This window comes from Eulemur rufifrons, chromosome 12 (assembly GCF_041146395.1).
Source record: "Eulemur rufifrons isolate Redbay chromosome 12, OSU_ERuf_1, whole genome shotgun sequence".
Lineage (NCBI taxonomy): Eukaryota > Metazoa > Chordata > Mammalia > Primates > Lemuridae > Eulemur > Eulemur rufifrons.
In genome coordinates this window covers 4,708,704-4,726,133 of record NC_090994.1, presented here as the reverse complement: position 1 = coordinate 4,726,133, position 17,430 = coordinate 4,708,704, and the positions used below count along the sequence as shown (strand labels likewise).

General features: G+C 34.8%; 1 protein-coding gene across 2 annotated transcripts in view; it reads left to right on the top strand.

Annotated features, from left to right (window-relative positions):
- FZD3 (frizzled class receptor 3) overlaps positions 1 to 9,779 on the top strand; it is a 39,805-nt gene extending 30,026 nt beyond the window's left edge. For both annotated transcript variants that reach the window (XM_069485089.1, XM_069485088.1), the window contains exons 5-6: positions 3,929 to 4,162; positions 9,566 to 9,779. In XM_069485089.1, coding sequence (XP_069341190.1) covers positions 3,929 to 4,162; positions 9,566 to 9,779 — 448 coding nt within the window. The remainder of the gene's footprint in view (positions 1 to 3,928; positions 4,163 to 9,565) is intronic.
- Positions 9,780 to 17,430: the final 7,651 nt, after the last annotated feature.

Below are 17,430 nucleotides of genomic sequence, written 5' to 3'. Positions count from 1 at the left end.
TATTTGAAGTTTTTGTGTTGCTTTTGTTAAAATGATTTGGATTTGGAGAATTACTCAAACAAGATCGTAACCTTGTCAGCAACCATCAGTTGTGATTGGCACAGCAGCATGTCTTTGTTAAAAACTAAAAACTTATTTTGAAAAGATGGGCAAGTAGAACCAGGCTTGTGCTCTATTTCTGTACCAAGTCAGAATATTTGAAGGAAGGCCAATCTTTATGAAAAAATTCAAATTATAATTTTCTTAAAATTAAAAAATCAGTGCCATTCTTTACATTCTTACTTGATCCTCTTGATAGTCCTGTGAGGGTTGGTGTGTGCCCTCCTCCCTGTCTGGTGGGTGACAGAACAGAGACACAGGGAGTAACCTCCTTGGCCACAGTCGCAGTGATGGGCCGATGTTAAGAGTTCGATTAACTTCCATCTCCAGCTGTTTGCTGTTCTTCCAAGTATACCAGAAGTGGCGTAAAGAAATAGACTGTTACTCCAGTCTGATGTCAAAGCAAAAGTAGAAAAATGATAGTTATGTTTGAAGAAATTATTTTAATTCAGAGTTGGCCACACTGCATATTAGAACGTCATGGTAAAGTATAAGACTCACCAAAGCAATCATTTAAGGGTATGTTTAACGAATCTTTAATTTTTTTAGCTCTTAGTTCATAGAACAAAACAAAACAAAAAGGCCCTGCAATATTCATAGCAGAACTAATGATTTCAAACTTTTCACTCAGTTTAAGTCTCATGTGTATACTGTATCTGAAATATCACAAATTCTAAGTTAGTGGAATCCATTATTATGGTTTTACTTAACCTAGAGTTTGTGGAAAATGGTTTTTGGAGCATAGTCTATAAACCTCTTTAAACTGTATGTGAAATGTTGTGTATGCTTAATGTATTAATAGTTTTCTTATATGATACTACTTAAAGTTACCTTAGTTTTTGCTTCACTAACAAAATCTATATTTACTAAAATACCAGTAAATAGCAATTTCTGTTACACAAATTAGATTCACAGAGATAAAAGAATTAACAGTTTTAAAATACAGTTGGCCCTACATATCCAAGGGTTCTCTATCAATGGATTCAATCACCTGTGGCTCAAAAATATTTGGAAGAAAAAATTCCAGGAAGTTCCAAATAGCAAAACTTGAATTTGCTGCATACTGAGCACTACACTGACTCTACACAAATGAAGTGATGTGTTAGGTGTTATACATAATCTAGAGATGATTTAAAGTATACAGTAGGGTGAACATAGATTATATGCAAATATTATGCCATTTTATATAAGGGAGTTGAGCATCCTTGAATTTTGGTATCCTGGGGGAGGGGAATCCTAGAACCAATCCCCCGAGGATATCGAGGGAAGACTGTATATATTTCTTATGATATCTGAAACTGCTAGTAGTGATATCAGATAATGCATTTCTCCTTTAAATATAGTTTCATAGGGAAGAGAAGGAAAAGCAGGGAGGTTCATTCAACAGCAACAAAAAGATGTATATCCTAGGCAATTATTCATTCTTTAAGAAAGTCTTATTGAATGTTTGGTATGTACCATGAACTATTTGGGGATAGTAGTGATTAAATAGCAAACAAACAAGACCCTGCATTCATGGAGTACCCTTCCCTGTAGTATTTACTGTGATTTGTTTGAGTATCCTTTGGAAAATTTAATTACATTTTAATCACAGTAAAACATGATGCTTAAGAAAGGGCTTGAGTTAAACATTCCTGGGCACTTCTGGACCATATACAAATAATTCTGTAATAGGTTTGTATTAGAAATTCCAAATAGAACTAAAGCCAAGCTACCCTTACAGAGAGACTCATCCTAATATTTGGGGGATCCTGATTGGGGCAGAATCCTTTTGAAACTGGTCAAAACTCCCAAGGGTCCTTCTATTTGGTTTTCTGCTACTGTGAATCCCCAAGCAACAAAGTTGTCATGATCCTCCAATCCAGGAAGGTGCTCTGGGTTTCTAGCATTTACTTGGTTAGCCTTTGAGAAACGACTGTAAAGTAATCATAATAATGGTTACCAATGTATTGGGCATATTTAGTATTCAAAGCCCTGTTCTAAGCACTTTACACATTATTAAATCATTGAATCCTGTAAACAACCCTGTGAAGAAAGGGATCATTTTACAGATAAGGAAACTGAGGTATAGTGCCAAGATTCTGTGAGTGCATGGCTAGCATGTAGATTCAAACCTAAGCAGTCTGCCTCGAGCTTTGCTCTAAACGACTCTGTTATACCATGCTGTAAAGAAACTGGCTTCTAAAATTGTGCTAATCACATTAATGTTCTCCCCCTAAGTGAAGCCACATTTAAGACCATCATTATGCTAATAATTCTCAATGGATTTAAATATTTTTAGAAATCCTCTTTTGGAATTACCTGGGTCATGTTACTTAATTTCTCTGGAAATTATCTGTAAAATGAGGGGACAAACCTTCACCCTTTGAAGGCTAAATTAAATGTTTCAATCAACCAGAAATCAGTTTGAACCGAGTTTAGAAAATAAAGTCAGCCATCAAGACTGACTTGGGTGGGATGTATGTATATATGAATAAGGATGAATAAGGCTATTGATGACAGAGGAACAAATTTTTATATATATATTTTTTCCCACTATTTTTGACTTATTCTTCTATCTCGTTTTTGACACTTTGGGGATATATGTAACACTGTTGTATCATTACTTTGTGATTATCTTCTGAGACTTTAAACTTAAGTTTGATCCTTGCCTGTTGGTTTTGTTGTGATTTTTTTGAAAGTTCTTTAATCTCTTACAACTTCAGTTTCTTTGTCTATAAAATGGGGTTCACAGTATCTATTATTAATAGGTATCTCATATTCCCTTAGAAATATCCTCTGATGACATTAATCTCTGTAATATTAAGAGGATGTATGTATAAATACTCAATAACTATTTATCTTCCTTCAGTCCTTCTACCACTGTGCTAAAAATAACAGCAATAATAACAATCCTTTTATAATTTGAGAACCTGGAATATATGTATTTTCTCAACATATGATCCAATCTTTTTGTGTTGGAGTTTGTTTTTTTGTAATGAAATTGTTTATCTAATTTTAACTTTACCTCTGATTCTCATAGTCATTTATTTACATAACCCAAGACACTGATCTTTACAACTATTTAATTATATCTTTTACTAATTTAATTACTGCTCTGTTCATCATCATAAACATCTGTCTACTTTTAACTCTTTCATAGCAGTTAAAAACTTTTGCTCATGACAATAATTCATTCGTCTAAAATTTTCTCCTTAAGCTTTTAATATACCTGACACTTAATTGTATGTTTGCTTAAACTTTTCATATTATTTTGTTCTAATTATGACCACTTATGTTTATTCCAGCACTAGACAGCCGCTTCTGCCATAAAATCAACTTGCTCTTAAAACAACTGCTCTTACAAGTTAAAAAAATGTTGTGTTCGTACTATAGTGAAGCTTCTGCTACTTCCATAAAACATGCAAGAAAACAATTTTATAGTTATATCTTTGTAATATTTCGGTGTCTTGAGAATCATAAATTTCTTCAGCTGAAAAGGACTTTTTAGAAATGATGAAATGGTTTACCTTCGTTTTATGGATGAGGAAAATCAAGGAAAAAGGGGACAGTGACTTGCCTAAGATCACATATTTATTGATAGAGTTGGAACTAAAATCCTGATTTCCTTATTCAAAAACAGGCCTCTTTCCATCATACCACTTTAGGGGACAGATTGATGTGGATTTTTGTTATTCTTTCCGTCAACAATGTTACCTTAAATCAATCCTAAAGACCTAATTTGGAGAGCAATTAATCTCAAGAATAACTTCAGTATTGCACAGAAATATTGCATATTGGTCTATAGGGGCGTTAGTATGTTTCTTAGACTTACTCTTTTGTTGTCTAGGATAGTGAATGAGAGCCGACAGGTACTCCAGGAGCCTGATTTTGCTCAGTCTCTCCTGAGGGATCCAAACACTCCTATTATAAGAAAATCAAGGGGAACTTCCACTCAAGGAACATCCACACATGCTTCCTCAACGCAGCTGGCCATGGTGGATGATCAGAGAAGCAAAGCAGGGAGTGTTCACAGCAAAGTGAGCAGCTACCACGGCAGCCTCCACAGATCACGTGACGGCAGGTGAGTTTTGTTAGTAGCTTAGTTCATTTCATAATCTGAATGATGGTCATACAGCTTAAGAAAGAGGAGTAGCCAATTCTGAAATAGAAGTTGAACATTATTAACCTTTGAACTTTGCTAGGGAGAATTATCCCAGATTATGATCAGACTTAAAGCCAGCCAGAGGAGTTTGAGTTTAGATTTGATGCGTAAGCAATATGGGGGTCATTGTAGGAAATGAGTGGGGAGACGACAGTGTGAAAGTAGTTATTTTAGTGAGATCAGTTTAGTAAACAATTATGGAATGCCTGCCACATCAGGCACTGTGCTAGGCTCTGGGAATATAAAGATGACTTAACCATGATTCTTGCTCTTAAGCTCACAGTCTGTTTAGAAAGTGTAGTCAGTGTTTTGGTATAGAACATTGGTCTGGAATAAGCCTCAGTTTCTTCATCTATAGAATGAAAACAGTCATTTTAATAATGTGGTTAAAAATTGAGATAACATACCTAATTCTTTGGGACAGTGCCTGTCTCAGTAAGTGCCTGATATCAGCTCATATTGTTATTATAAGTGAACAATTAAAGTAAAACATAAGTACAAGAGTATAGTCCAGGGGGGTTGGCAAACTTTTTCCATAAAGAGCCAGATAGTAAATATTTTAGGCTTTATGAGTCATATGGTCTCTGTTGCAACTATTCAATTCTGCTATTACAGAATGAAAGCAGTCATAGACAGTATGTCAAATGGGAATGACTGTGTTCTAATAAAATTTATTTCCAAAAATAGGGGGCCAGGTTTGGCCAGCAGGCCATAGTTTGCCAATCCCTGTTTATTAGATACAGTTATAGCATAGAGGAGGGAGTGACTAATTCTGGTCGTGGAGGGGTGAGGGGTGCAGTTTCTAAAAAAGCTTCACAGTGAGGATGTTTTAGAGAACCTCGCTATGGGTCTCTTGTTAAATTTGAGGAATGAGGTACTAGAATTAGAAACTGCCTGGGAGCTTTGCAGTAATCCAGCTGAGAGATGATAAAGGCTTATAGGAGAGTAGTGGCAAGCGGGGGAAAGAGGAAGGGCTGACATGAAAGACATTTAGAAAGAAAAAATGATAGGAGCTGGTGCTATTAGAATATTAGCAGCTGGAGAAAAGGAATGTACCAAAGATTTTTCTCTCTCTCTTTCTTTTTTAGACTTGTAGTTTTGGAAACTGAAAGAATGAAAATTCTGACACCTAAAATCAGGAGCATTCTGTTTACTTTAAGACATCTCTGTTTCTGCAGCAGTTTTCTATCCTGTCAATTTCATCCTTCTCCCTGTGTTCATCTTGTAGCATGTGATTCCCATACTCTATATTCTCTTTTTTGACCTGTTCCTCTCAACTTGCCTTTTTTTGCCTTCTAAATTGGTCAGCTACCCTGTGTATAAAAGAGCAGCAATCTTTCTTTGACTCTGATAAATCTTCTATCATTTAGTTTTCCTTGCCTTGCCAGATTTTTGAAATGAATATTTAAAATATTTCCATTCTATCTATTCTGTCCTTCATCCATTAGGGCAACTTTGAGAGATTTAAGACCACATCGTACCTAAAAGTCTGAACAAGGATTTTTTATAATTTTAAAAGCCACCTTGTGGCAATTTCTTTTTGCTCCAGTTTTTAACTTTACATATTAACACTATCTTTTGGCCATTCTCTCATCATCTCATCGTTTCTGGGCTGTGAGATCACACACATACCCATTTCCTAATACTCACTCTGGCCCAGACTCCTTGATGGATAATTATTGATCTCTGTGCTATGTAAAATAAAATAAAATAGGGTTAGGTAAATACACCTACACATATATGTCAACTTCAAAGAATAAGTAATTGGTGGTTAGATGAGAGGGTGGGTAGAAAAGGAAGTAGATGAGTTGGTAGGTGGAGGTTTGGGATGAGTGATTAGGGGTTGGTAAGTAGTTGACATGACAAGAGAAAGCTAGGGAATAAATTAAGGAGATATTGGTTAAACTACAGTTAATCCAGTTATTTAGATTAATGATAGCAAACAGTGTGCAGAATCAAAAAGTAAATTCTCAAGTTTTTTAAACTTTGACTTTGAAATGCACCATATTATCTTTTTGACAGTAGCAGCAAATTAACCATCCTAATTGTTTTGCCTAAGCTTGTATTAATATACATTTTTGTGTTGTATATTAGAATAGATGGTCACAGTGGTTTAAATGACTGTCAAAAGATAAATGTGATAATTCCTACATATACAATTGGGATTAAATACTATAATTAAGTTTATTTTTCTATGTAGTTGATTCTGAATTTTCCATGGGCAGGTTGTTCATATTGTAAAATTTTTTCTGTATGGCCTTATCTATCACTTAATAATTAGATATAATTACTCACTGTGGTAATTTTTTCTAGGAAAATGTATTCGTTGAGTCTTATTTGTAACTCAAAGGCTTATATTTTATTTTTAAAAAAATCCAATTCATACTTTACATAATGATTTGTTAGTTTTATATCATTGCTAGAACATTATATTTTGCTTTTTTCATTTGCCTTATTTATTTGAAATAGATATTTATGAAGCCATTGAGAGATGAAAGATCTCTAAGTCAGTTGCCAAGTCATATTTGGAAATTTAGAAAAATCTTTTACTCAGTTTTAGGGCAATAACCATTATGCAAAATAATAATTGTTAAACTAGAATAAAAAGCTCATTCTGAAATATTTTCATCTATAAACATTGTAATTATTTACCAGACACAGAGTACAAACTTAAAACTAAGTACTAAATGTGAAATGTTTTTTAATAAGTAAGAATTAAATATTCTTTTACTCATTAACAGAAATTTTAAAAATATTTAAATATTTATCTCTTCATTCTTAAATTTTCTTTTTTGCTTTATTCAAACCAGAAATAAAAGATATGGTTTTTTTTTTGAGACAGAGTCTCGCTCTTTTGCCCTGGTTAGAGTGCCATGGCGCCCGCCTAGCTCACAGCAACCTCAAACTCCTGGGCTTAAGCAATCCTTCTGCCTCAGCCTCCCGAGTTGCTGGGACTACAGGCATGCGCCACCATGCCCGGCTAATTTTTTCTATGCATTTTTAGTTGTCCAGATAATTTCTTTCTATTTTTTAGTAGAGACGGGGTCTCACTCTTGCTCAGGCTGGTCTCAAACTCCTGACCCCAAGCAATCCTCCCGCCTCTGCCTCCCAGAGTGCTAGGATTACAGGTGTGAGCCACTGCGCCCGGCCCAAAAGATATGCTTTTTAAAAAAATAATTTTCAAGGGGCTTCTCAATTTTTAAACTCTGTGATCTTATAAAAATGTTATTTGGCAAACTGCTATAAGACTTAGAAGGTCACCTCAGTAGTGTATGAATCTCTTTAAAATCTTTAAATTTTATAAGTGATTCATACTGAGTCATGAAATCTATTTTATTATTATTATGAAGGAATAGTAGGTGAATGCTTTTTGACAGTAAATCCAAGATGCTTATGGTTAGTTGTTTTGATGACTATTAAAAAAGTACAGCCTGCTATATTCTATTTATTTTTAGAAATGTTACTCAAAACGTGATATGTTAATTAAAGTAATAAATTAGGCTAGGCGCGATGGCTCACACCTGTAATCCTAGCACTCTAGGAGGCTGAGACAGGTGGATCATTTGAGCTCAGGAGTTTGAGACCAGCCTCATCAAGAGTGAGACTCCGTCTCTACTAAAAATACAAAGAAATTATATGGACAACTAAAATATATATAGAAAAAATGGCCGGGCATGGTGGTGCATGCCTGTAGTCCCAGCTACTTGGGAGGCTGAGGCAGGAGGATTACTCGAGCCCAGGAGTTTGAGGTTGCTGTGAGCTAGGCTGACGCCATGGCACTCTAGCCTGGGCAACAGAGTGAGACTCTTTGTCTCAAAAAAAAAAAAAAAAAAAAAAAAAAAAAAAAAAGTTATAAATTATACTGAGCTTTCTTTGAGCTTTATTACCCTAAATCAAATACTTTTTACAAAAGAGTGTATGTATGAGTGTAAGTATGAGCAAAAAGTTTCTTAGACAAATATTTCTTAAGACACTAGGGATTAAAAGATAAATAAAATACAGTCCTCACCCTGAAAGAGCACACTATAAAGCCAGAAACATTGATAAATAGCATTCTAGCTCTATAAGCAAAGGACTAATAAAAAAATGGTAATTGATTTTTGTTACCTTGACTGGCCTAGAGCTAATCTCTTATTCTTCATGGCAGAGAATTTTTTAAAATTTCTTGCCTGTGATGGGGCTCAGTGAATTAGAACTGCAACAGAGGAAAATTTAACAACCCCCACCGTTGCCTTTCAAGATACGTACAGTGAGGAAGGAGACTGCCTGCAGTAAGCCGTGTAGCTCAGCTCACATACTTCTAGCTGGGTCTCGGGCTCAGGGGGTAGAGAATTTGCTTTAGCAGAGATGTAGGTTACACAGTACTAGGATGTAACTTCCAGGTAAATGTAGCTTCTATGAAAGAGCATCTTCGCAGCCTCAAGCTCTAATGAAAAGTAATTAAGATCATTTATAGGTAGTTATTTCAGCTGTTAACTGGGCTATCTGGGCCAGGCATGGTGGCTCACGCCTGTAATCCCAGCACGCTGGGAGCTGGGGGGCTATCGTTTAGAGCCCAGCAGTTCCAGACCAGCCTGAACAACATAGCAAGACGCCATCTCTACACAAAAAAATGGAAAAAAATTAGCCGGGCATGGTGGCACAAGCTTATAGTCCCAGCTGCTCTGGAGGCTGAGGCAGGAGGTTCACTTGACTTCAGCATTTTGAGGTTGCAGTGAGCTATGATGATGCCGCTGCACTCTACCCTGGGTAAGAGAGTGAGACCCTGTCTCAAAAAAAAAAAAAAAAAAAGAAAAAGTGGGCTGTATGGAAATAAGCTGTGGACTTGTATGTCATCATTGCTTACCAAGTGCACTTATTCTTTTAGGTTACAGTAATTCCTCTTCCATTGCTAATCTTTTACTACAATTTGAGTTTGCTGTACTACTAATATAACCAATCTTCTAGATTCTAAGGGGCAAGGCCACATTTCTTCTATTGTTGTTCTTCCTCTGCCTGAACCCACCCCAGTGCTCAAAATTCTTGAAAGAGAACAGAATCCATACTTAGTATAGCTCCGGATCATTCAGCAGTTAACCTTCACTTCTGTCCTTTTGCAGGGAATAGGACCCTAATTCTGAACCTCAGTGGATTATCTCCCCTTTTTTGTTGGCCATGTCAGTAATTCTACAACGTTAATGATATTAGTCTGAATAATCAAAAGTTTATTACTTACTGTTGGTTTCCTCATCATTCACTTAATGAGGCACTTTCGTGAAAATTATTAGCGTTATTTTCTAGTGTGTTCTATTACTCACTTCAAAATAAACTCTCTTGTATCAGGTACACACCCTGCAGTTACAGAGGAATGGAGGAGAGACTACCTCATGGCAGCATGTCACGACTAACGGATCACTCCAGGCATAGTAGTTCTCACCGTCTCAATGAACAGTCACGACATAGTAGCATCAGAGATCTCAGTAACAATCCCATGACGCACATCACACATGGCACCAGCATGAATCGAGTTATTGAAGAAGATGGAACCAGTGCTTAATTTGTCTTGTCTAAGGTGGAAAACTTGTGCTATTTAAAAAACAGATTTTATTCTTTGCCTTTGCATGACTGATCGCTGTGACTCACTGTTATGCTTTCAGTCAGGTACAGATTGTATCCATTGGAAAGGTAAATTTTTGCCATGTATATTGCATTAAACTTGGAACATTACGGCATCCCAAACACTAAAAATTATATCATCACGAAAGTAATTCTTTCTAGGTTATAAAGAGATAATTATTTGTCTGGTGAGCATTTTTATAAACCCACTTATTTTATATTTAGAAAAATCCTAAATGTGTGGTGACTGCTTTGTAGTGAACTTTCATATAATATGAACTAGTTGTGAGATAACATTCTGGTAGCTCAGTTACTAAAACAATTTCAGAGTTCAAGAAATTTTCTATGCAAGGTTTATTTCTCAGATGAATAGCAGGACTTTGTAGTTTTATTTCCACTAAGTGAAAAAAGAACTGTGTTTTTAAACTGTATGAGAATTTGATAAATCCGCAAGGGTATTTTAGCTAGTCGAATGTAAGTGCAGCAGAAGAATCTGATCAGTCTATAGACAGTTCTCTCAAAATTCTATCAAGATAATCTTCAGAGATATTCAAGATTTGGATTAGCAGTGGAATAAAAGCAGAGATGGGCATTTTTTCCCTATAATTGTAATGTTTTTATAACTTTTGTAAATATTACTTTTACTGGCTGTGTTTTTATAACATCCATATGCATGATGGAAAAAATTTTAATTTGTAGTAGCCATCTTTTCCCATGTAATAGTATTGATTCATAGAAAACTTCATATTCAGATTTTGCTCCACGGAGGCATGTAATAAGCATCACACATTATAAGGTTTTTTTGTGGTAACCACAATTACAAAATGGCAGAATATTTTCTCTGTATTCATTGTTGTATTTTTCTACAGTGAGATGTGATCTTGCCAAAGCCACCAGACCTTGGTATCCAGGCCCCTCCTACAGTGAGTTGATTGTCTGCACTTGCATTGCCCAGTAGCCAGTAGACTACAGCTGCTGCCCCACACCCTTATTTTCAGATTCTGGATCATTCTTGTTTACAGCTGATATATATATAACCTACGTCCAAAGTGGTGATTAATTTGGATATCTGAAAATCATTGTGGCTAAATGAAGCATGATTAGTCTTACTATGAATATCTTTTAATCTTAAAAATATTGAGTAAAAAATGTTTGACATTTTATCTTGTAATGTTTAAATAATTTGCAATATAAACTGTGAACCTTGTTAGGCATGAAATTGATCAGAAGGGAAAGAAAAATTCTGATAAATGCTGGATGTGTTATGTAGAAAAGCATATTTAAACAAGTGGTCCTCAGCCCTGACTGCAGATAAGAATCACTTGGGAAACTTCTGACGCCCAACACCTTCCTCTCATTCAGATGAGAGTCAATAGAGTTTCTTTTTAAAGCTTTCCAGGTGATGCCAGTCTTTAGCCTGGCTTGAAATCCACGGCTTTTACTAACTCGCCTTGATGATGATCTGAAGGCATCATGTTACATCATCGGAACATCTAGCTGGATTCAATGTATGTTTTTGTATCATTACTTAACATTCCATTGCTCTCCACTTTGTTGTTCATTATAAAATGTAGAATTCTGGGCTCCACTCCTAGAGAGTCTTATTCAATAAGTCAAAGGTGGTAGGACTTTAAAAATCTATATTTAGAAAAATACCACAGGTGATTCTTATGCAGGTAATTGAAGAATCACACTTTGAAAATTTTTTCTAGACTCTAGGGAAGCCTGGTTTTGCCATATGCTAGTTTTTGACCTTGAACAAGTCAACTCTGAGCCTCGGTTACCTTGTTTGTAAATGAAGATAGAAGATAAATACTCTACCTACCTCATAAAGCTGTCAAATTAAGATCAAATAAAAAAATATGAAAGCTCTTTGAAAACTGTAAAGCATTATGAAATATAAGGGATTAGGTTTTGTGGGTTTAAGGGTTTAAGAGATTCATTTGAGGACTACTATAGTACATTCCTCAACATTTGTTTAATTCATGTCTACTTTTCTCTCTCAAGATTTACAACAAAAACTACCAAGAAATCAGGTGTTGAAAAAAAATCTTTCATCAGGCAGAAGAGTCAGTTTTCTGATAGTAATGTTAATAATGTTTGTCATGTTGTATCTTTCAAAGTACACATGTCTTAATGTGAATTATTATTACTTCTTCTTCATAAGATATATTTGAACATTTGGCCCAAAATGTTTTTCTTTTTCTCTATCTTCATTACCTTTCTCCTTGGAACTGGAGTTAACACTCAAGGCAGGCAGAGTCTGAATTCCCTCATAACTGATAATTAGTAAACCTTTTCTCTGAAAGCCAAACTTATAACAACTCATTTATAAATAAATCAATAATTCATGTAGCTTTTGTCTGAGAATCTCTCCTGAGAACAGCATGAGAAAACCAAAACAAACATTCACAAACAAAAATAAAAAGTTAAAATAGAAGATACCAGTTTGAGCTCAAAGATGTTGCCATCCATCGCCATCTGCATTATATTATCAACTGCCAAAATGTTAATTGGTTTTCTTGTACAAGTGGGCCAAGTAAAGACAGTTATCAAAATCTTAACTTTATACTTTCAGATTTTTATATATTATTTGTATCTTCTCTATTAAATTAAGTGTTGGTATATATGTCAATGCTATATTGACTTTTCAGTTACTTTCAGTAAGTATCTTAATTTTGCTCCACAAAATTTATGTAAGATTGTTAACCCATTGCTTTAAATAGCAGTATTTAGTTGGGGCTGTGTTACTTATCAAACTAGTGTTCCAAATTAAGAATTTTTTATTTTGAAGAGACAGTTGAAGAACTGTAGCAAAACAATTTCAAGTCTCAACTAGCTTAAACCAATTTGAACAAGTCTGGACAGTTTTCCTACCATATGTTTAACTTTCGTTTGTGTTTTGATTGGCATATGATAATGTTTAATGTTTTATTCATTCAGTTGACAACTGAGAAAATAATAGTTCTCCTAAAATGTTAATATATTAGCAAAAGATTTTCAAAAAGTACTTCAATTTCAGCAATATTGTTTTATTCAGTAATTAGGCAAAAGATCCAAGATAAAATATTTAAGCTCAAAATGATAATTTGTTTCAAAGAACAATTGGTTAATCACTCAGCTGGCACAGGGCTTAGTACACAGTAAGTTTTTCAATAAATATTTAATGAACAACTCATGTCACACAACTTGTTTTTACCCTAGTAGTGAGTCTCACCTCAAAGAAATTTGAAAGATCTAAATTTAAACTATGAAATAAAGTCTCTACTTTACCTGAATAACATGTGGCAGGTAATAAGAATATGTAAATTACACCAAATGAAGCTTATTTCTTCCGTAGTAACAGTCCATATCACTATTTTAATTAAGTCGTACAGGTACAAACATGTGCCAATCCTTTTAATTAATTTTAAAAGATGAAGAGTGATTCTTAGAAGTAAGTAGGCTCCTGTGAGTCCCATGCTGAGTTAGATCTTTGTGTACCAGCTGGGTGAATGAATATTCAAACAAACCTTTCTTTTTTCAGCTTCTTCTTAGATTTATAAAAATTCTAAGAATCTCTTCAAATCAGAAAATCTTCTTTCATTTTAACCTAGCTCATCTTTTTTTTTTTTTTTTTTTGAGATAATAGCTGGAAATAACAGAAATTCTTAGTTGGGGCCATATCCTTGTAAAATAAAAGGAACTACTTAAATTTTTTTAAATAAAACAGTGGATCACTTGCTGTGGCTTAGAAACATTAATATACCAAAATTTCATTATGATGATATTTATATTGTTTTTTTGACATGTCAAAGGTACATTTATATATTATCACATTTGGATGACTTAACAGTCTAGTATAATGAAAACTCCCCTAAGTGACATTTGTAAGAAAAATATAAAGAGGAATGCAGGCCCTGTAACTTCGTTTTCTTTGAGGACTTTTATGTACCTGATTCTTTCTGATTGAGAACAAGTTTTGAAAAGGCGATTACTGTAACTTACTGGTTTTCATCATGGCAGAACTTTAAGTCATAATACGGTGGGAATTGTTCATATACATGTATTTATAATTTTTTTAACCTGTGTAAAGTAAGAATTTTTCTCCATTATCACACAAAAGATAGCATTTTTATAGATTTACAAAGAAACTCATGATTATTTTAAACTTATTTCATGCCTTTTTACAATTGATTAAGAAAAAGTATTTACATTTAATTTTCCTGGTTATATAATTTTATACATTATTTTTATATAAATTTGACCTATTTTATATGAAAAAGTATATTGGCATCTCTTCATAATTTAAATTCTCTTCCCTTCTTTTTTTGTTCCAGTTATATGAGTTTTGGGAAAGGAATAGGAAGACTAAGCATCTGTTATGTTTACTTATATTTTAGTCAAACCCCAAGCCAGTATATTACTTCCTATAAGACAGAGTAGTTCAATTTATTTAGATGCATTGAAGGGTAATTTCCTTCAGATTATGTCTTTTTTAATAATCACCTGTCTCAGGAAATCTGTTGTGTTCTTTCTTGGATATTTTCATTGTTGTGTTAGCATTGCATATAATTGACTCTCATTTTATTGGCCACTGTCACCAGTTTTCCCTGATTTTTTTTACCTTATATTCAAATTTTGAAGATTCAGTGTTTCATTATTTTGCTAATTACCATTAGTTAGTAAACTTAGTATTTTTAAGGTTTTTTTTAAGCTTGTTATTTTAACATATTTCCTGAAGCAGGGTGAATTACTGTATTATTATTGTAGCCTTAAGGTTTTTCTTACGTAAGTCAACTTGTTTGTATATGCTAACTTACAAATATTTCTTTGTAATTATTGGCTTTTTTTAATCTTAGAGTTTAATAACTTTTATTTTCTAAATTGTCAGAGTATTTTTTTTAATGATTAGTAAAAATGCGTTATGGTATTTTTAAAATACTGAATTTTGAGTCAGGAAACCTGATTTCTAGTCTTGCCTTTCTTTTCAATTACCTGTGTAACTTTGGACAAGGCATTTTACCTCTTGGGGCCGCCATTTTCTTGTCTGTAAATGAAGGGAACAAGGAAATTAGATTAGGTAGTGTCTCAAATTCCACCCAGCTCTGACTTGGTTCTCCTTTGACCATTTTGTACTCATTATTCTGGTCTCTTTTATTATTTTCTTTCTTTCTTTCTTTCTTTCTTTTTTTTGAGGCAGAGTCTTACTCTGTCAGCCCAGCTAGAGTGCAGTGGTATGATCATAGCTCACTGCAGCCTCAAACTCCTGGACTCCTCCCACCTCAGCCTCCCCAGTAGCTGGGACTACAGGAGTGTGCCACCACACCTGGCTAATTTTTCTATTTTTTGTAGAGATGAGGTCTTGCTCTTGCTCTTGCTCAGGCTGGTCTCAAACTCCTGACCTCAAGCGATCCTCCCGCCTTGGCCTCCCAGAGTGCTAGGATTACACAGGCGTGAGCCACCAAGCCCAGCCTCACTTTTATACTTGTTAATTCTTCCCATGAACTATATTTACTAAATCAACTTGTATGATTCATGCAGTTTATGCTTAAATTGATGGATTCAGATATGTTAACTTTTGTTTTCCATTTGTGATTTTAAGTAATTTTAAAGGAGGAAAATTAAGATAACAAAAGTGAGAGAATAGTTATAAATATTTGACATGACTGTTTTTTTTGTTGTTGTTGTTGTTTTGTTTTGTTTTGTTTGATACAGACTCTCCCTCTGTTGCCCAAGCTGGAGTGCAGTGTCTTCATCATAGCCCATTGCAACCTTGAACTCCTGGGCTCAAGCAGTCATCCCACCTCAGCCCCCAAGTACCTGGGACTACAGGCACATGCCACCATGCCCAGCTAATTATTCTGTTTTATAGAGATGGGAAGGTCTTGCTTTTGCTCTTGCTCAGGCTGATCTCAAACTTCTGCCCTCAAGCTATCTTCCCACCTTGGCCTCCCAAAGTGCTAGGATTACAGGCGGGAGCCATCGGGCCCAGCCACCATGACCTTTTTTTTAATGGGAAATGTCTTCTTAAGCACCAACATATGTACCTTAATTGACACACAGAAAAGAATGACATAAATTTTTGTGGTCTTTGTTCTCTTAAATACAAATATAGCTAGTTAGCCTAATCTTTACACAAAATGTATTCATGATAAAAGTAGTGAACAAAGAATAACACTGGCCCATAGGGCTAATTGAAAAGCTGTCGGGTTTTACCAACATTAAAATAGTTATAAAATGTGAAATTTCAGAGGAGTTGATTGAAATTTTTCTGTTCAATAACTTCTTGGGACAGGTGGGGTGGCTCACACCTGTAATCCCAGCACTTTGGGAAGCCAAGTCAGGAGGACTGCTTGAGGCCAGGAGTTTGAGACCAGCTGGGCAACATAGCTAAACCGTGTTTCTACAAAACATTTAAAAATTAGCTAGCTGTAGTCTCAGCTACTTGAAAGGCTGAGGTGGGAGAATCACTTGAGCTTAGGAGTTCGAGGTTGCAGTGAGCTGTGATCTCACCACTGCACTCCAGCCTGGGCAACTGAGCAAGATCCTGTCTCCAAAAAAAATTATTCTTCTTAAACTGCATTCTCAGATTAATTGAATAAATATAAATATGTCTGTGCCAGATTGCCACGGACAAGTGAATGTCCTGGTTTAAATATTGTAAGAGATAAATGTGGTTTTTATTTTTAATTTTTTTTCTCTATACAGAAAATATTTCCATAAAGGCTCCTTAATTATCCTGTAATAAAATGTAGAGATTCCGTTAGTTCCATCTCTCAGCAGGGTTCTCTTGCAAATTAACAGTGTTCTCTGAGAACCAGGCCAAGGAGGTTCCTGTTACTTTTAAAGATCATTGTCTGTGCTCTAATTGTCCACATTATCTCCTATCAGTCTCTTGAACACTTTGGACTGTCGATTTACAGTCTAGGTGTTGGGCTTGGGATCTGATGAGTACAGTGAAAGGTTAATATAGGAAGGTGTACTGGTTTCTGATGTGATTTCTTTAGCTATGCTTGATTCCTTGTCTTATATCATTTCACCAGATCAGGTAACTCTCCTGGCTTCCAGAAATTAAACTGGATCTTCAGCCTTTCTCATTCAGAGATGTCTATATGATAATATTTTGATTTTCTGTAAAAAAAAAAAAAAACAAATTTATTTTCAGTTCTCTGGCTCAGCAAGTGTTTGTTGTCACATTTGTTAAATTTGAATCTGAGATTCAAATATTTCTTTGAATATTTTCAGGGTTTTGATAATGGAATATTCTGTAAGATAAATCAAATAATCTTAGAGTGATTTAATTGATATTTATCCATCCATTTTCCTGTTTCTCTACTCTTCCTATCCTCAGTTGTGAAAAGGAAATTTACAAGTCTCCCCTTAGCTTTGCCTAAGATAATTTTTCCCTGAACTAATCTTGTCAGCAGAAACATTTAATATGAAATAATTGTATGTTTCTGAGATAAAATCAACACAGTAGTTCTTTACATTGAGCTGAGGTGAATATGTACTTTAAAATAATATATTTGCTGCCGGGAGTTAGCTACTTCCCCAGCAAAACAGGCCCCAAGGCAGGATCGTTGCAAGGGATTTGGAAATAATAGAAAACA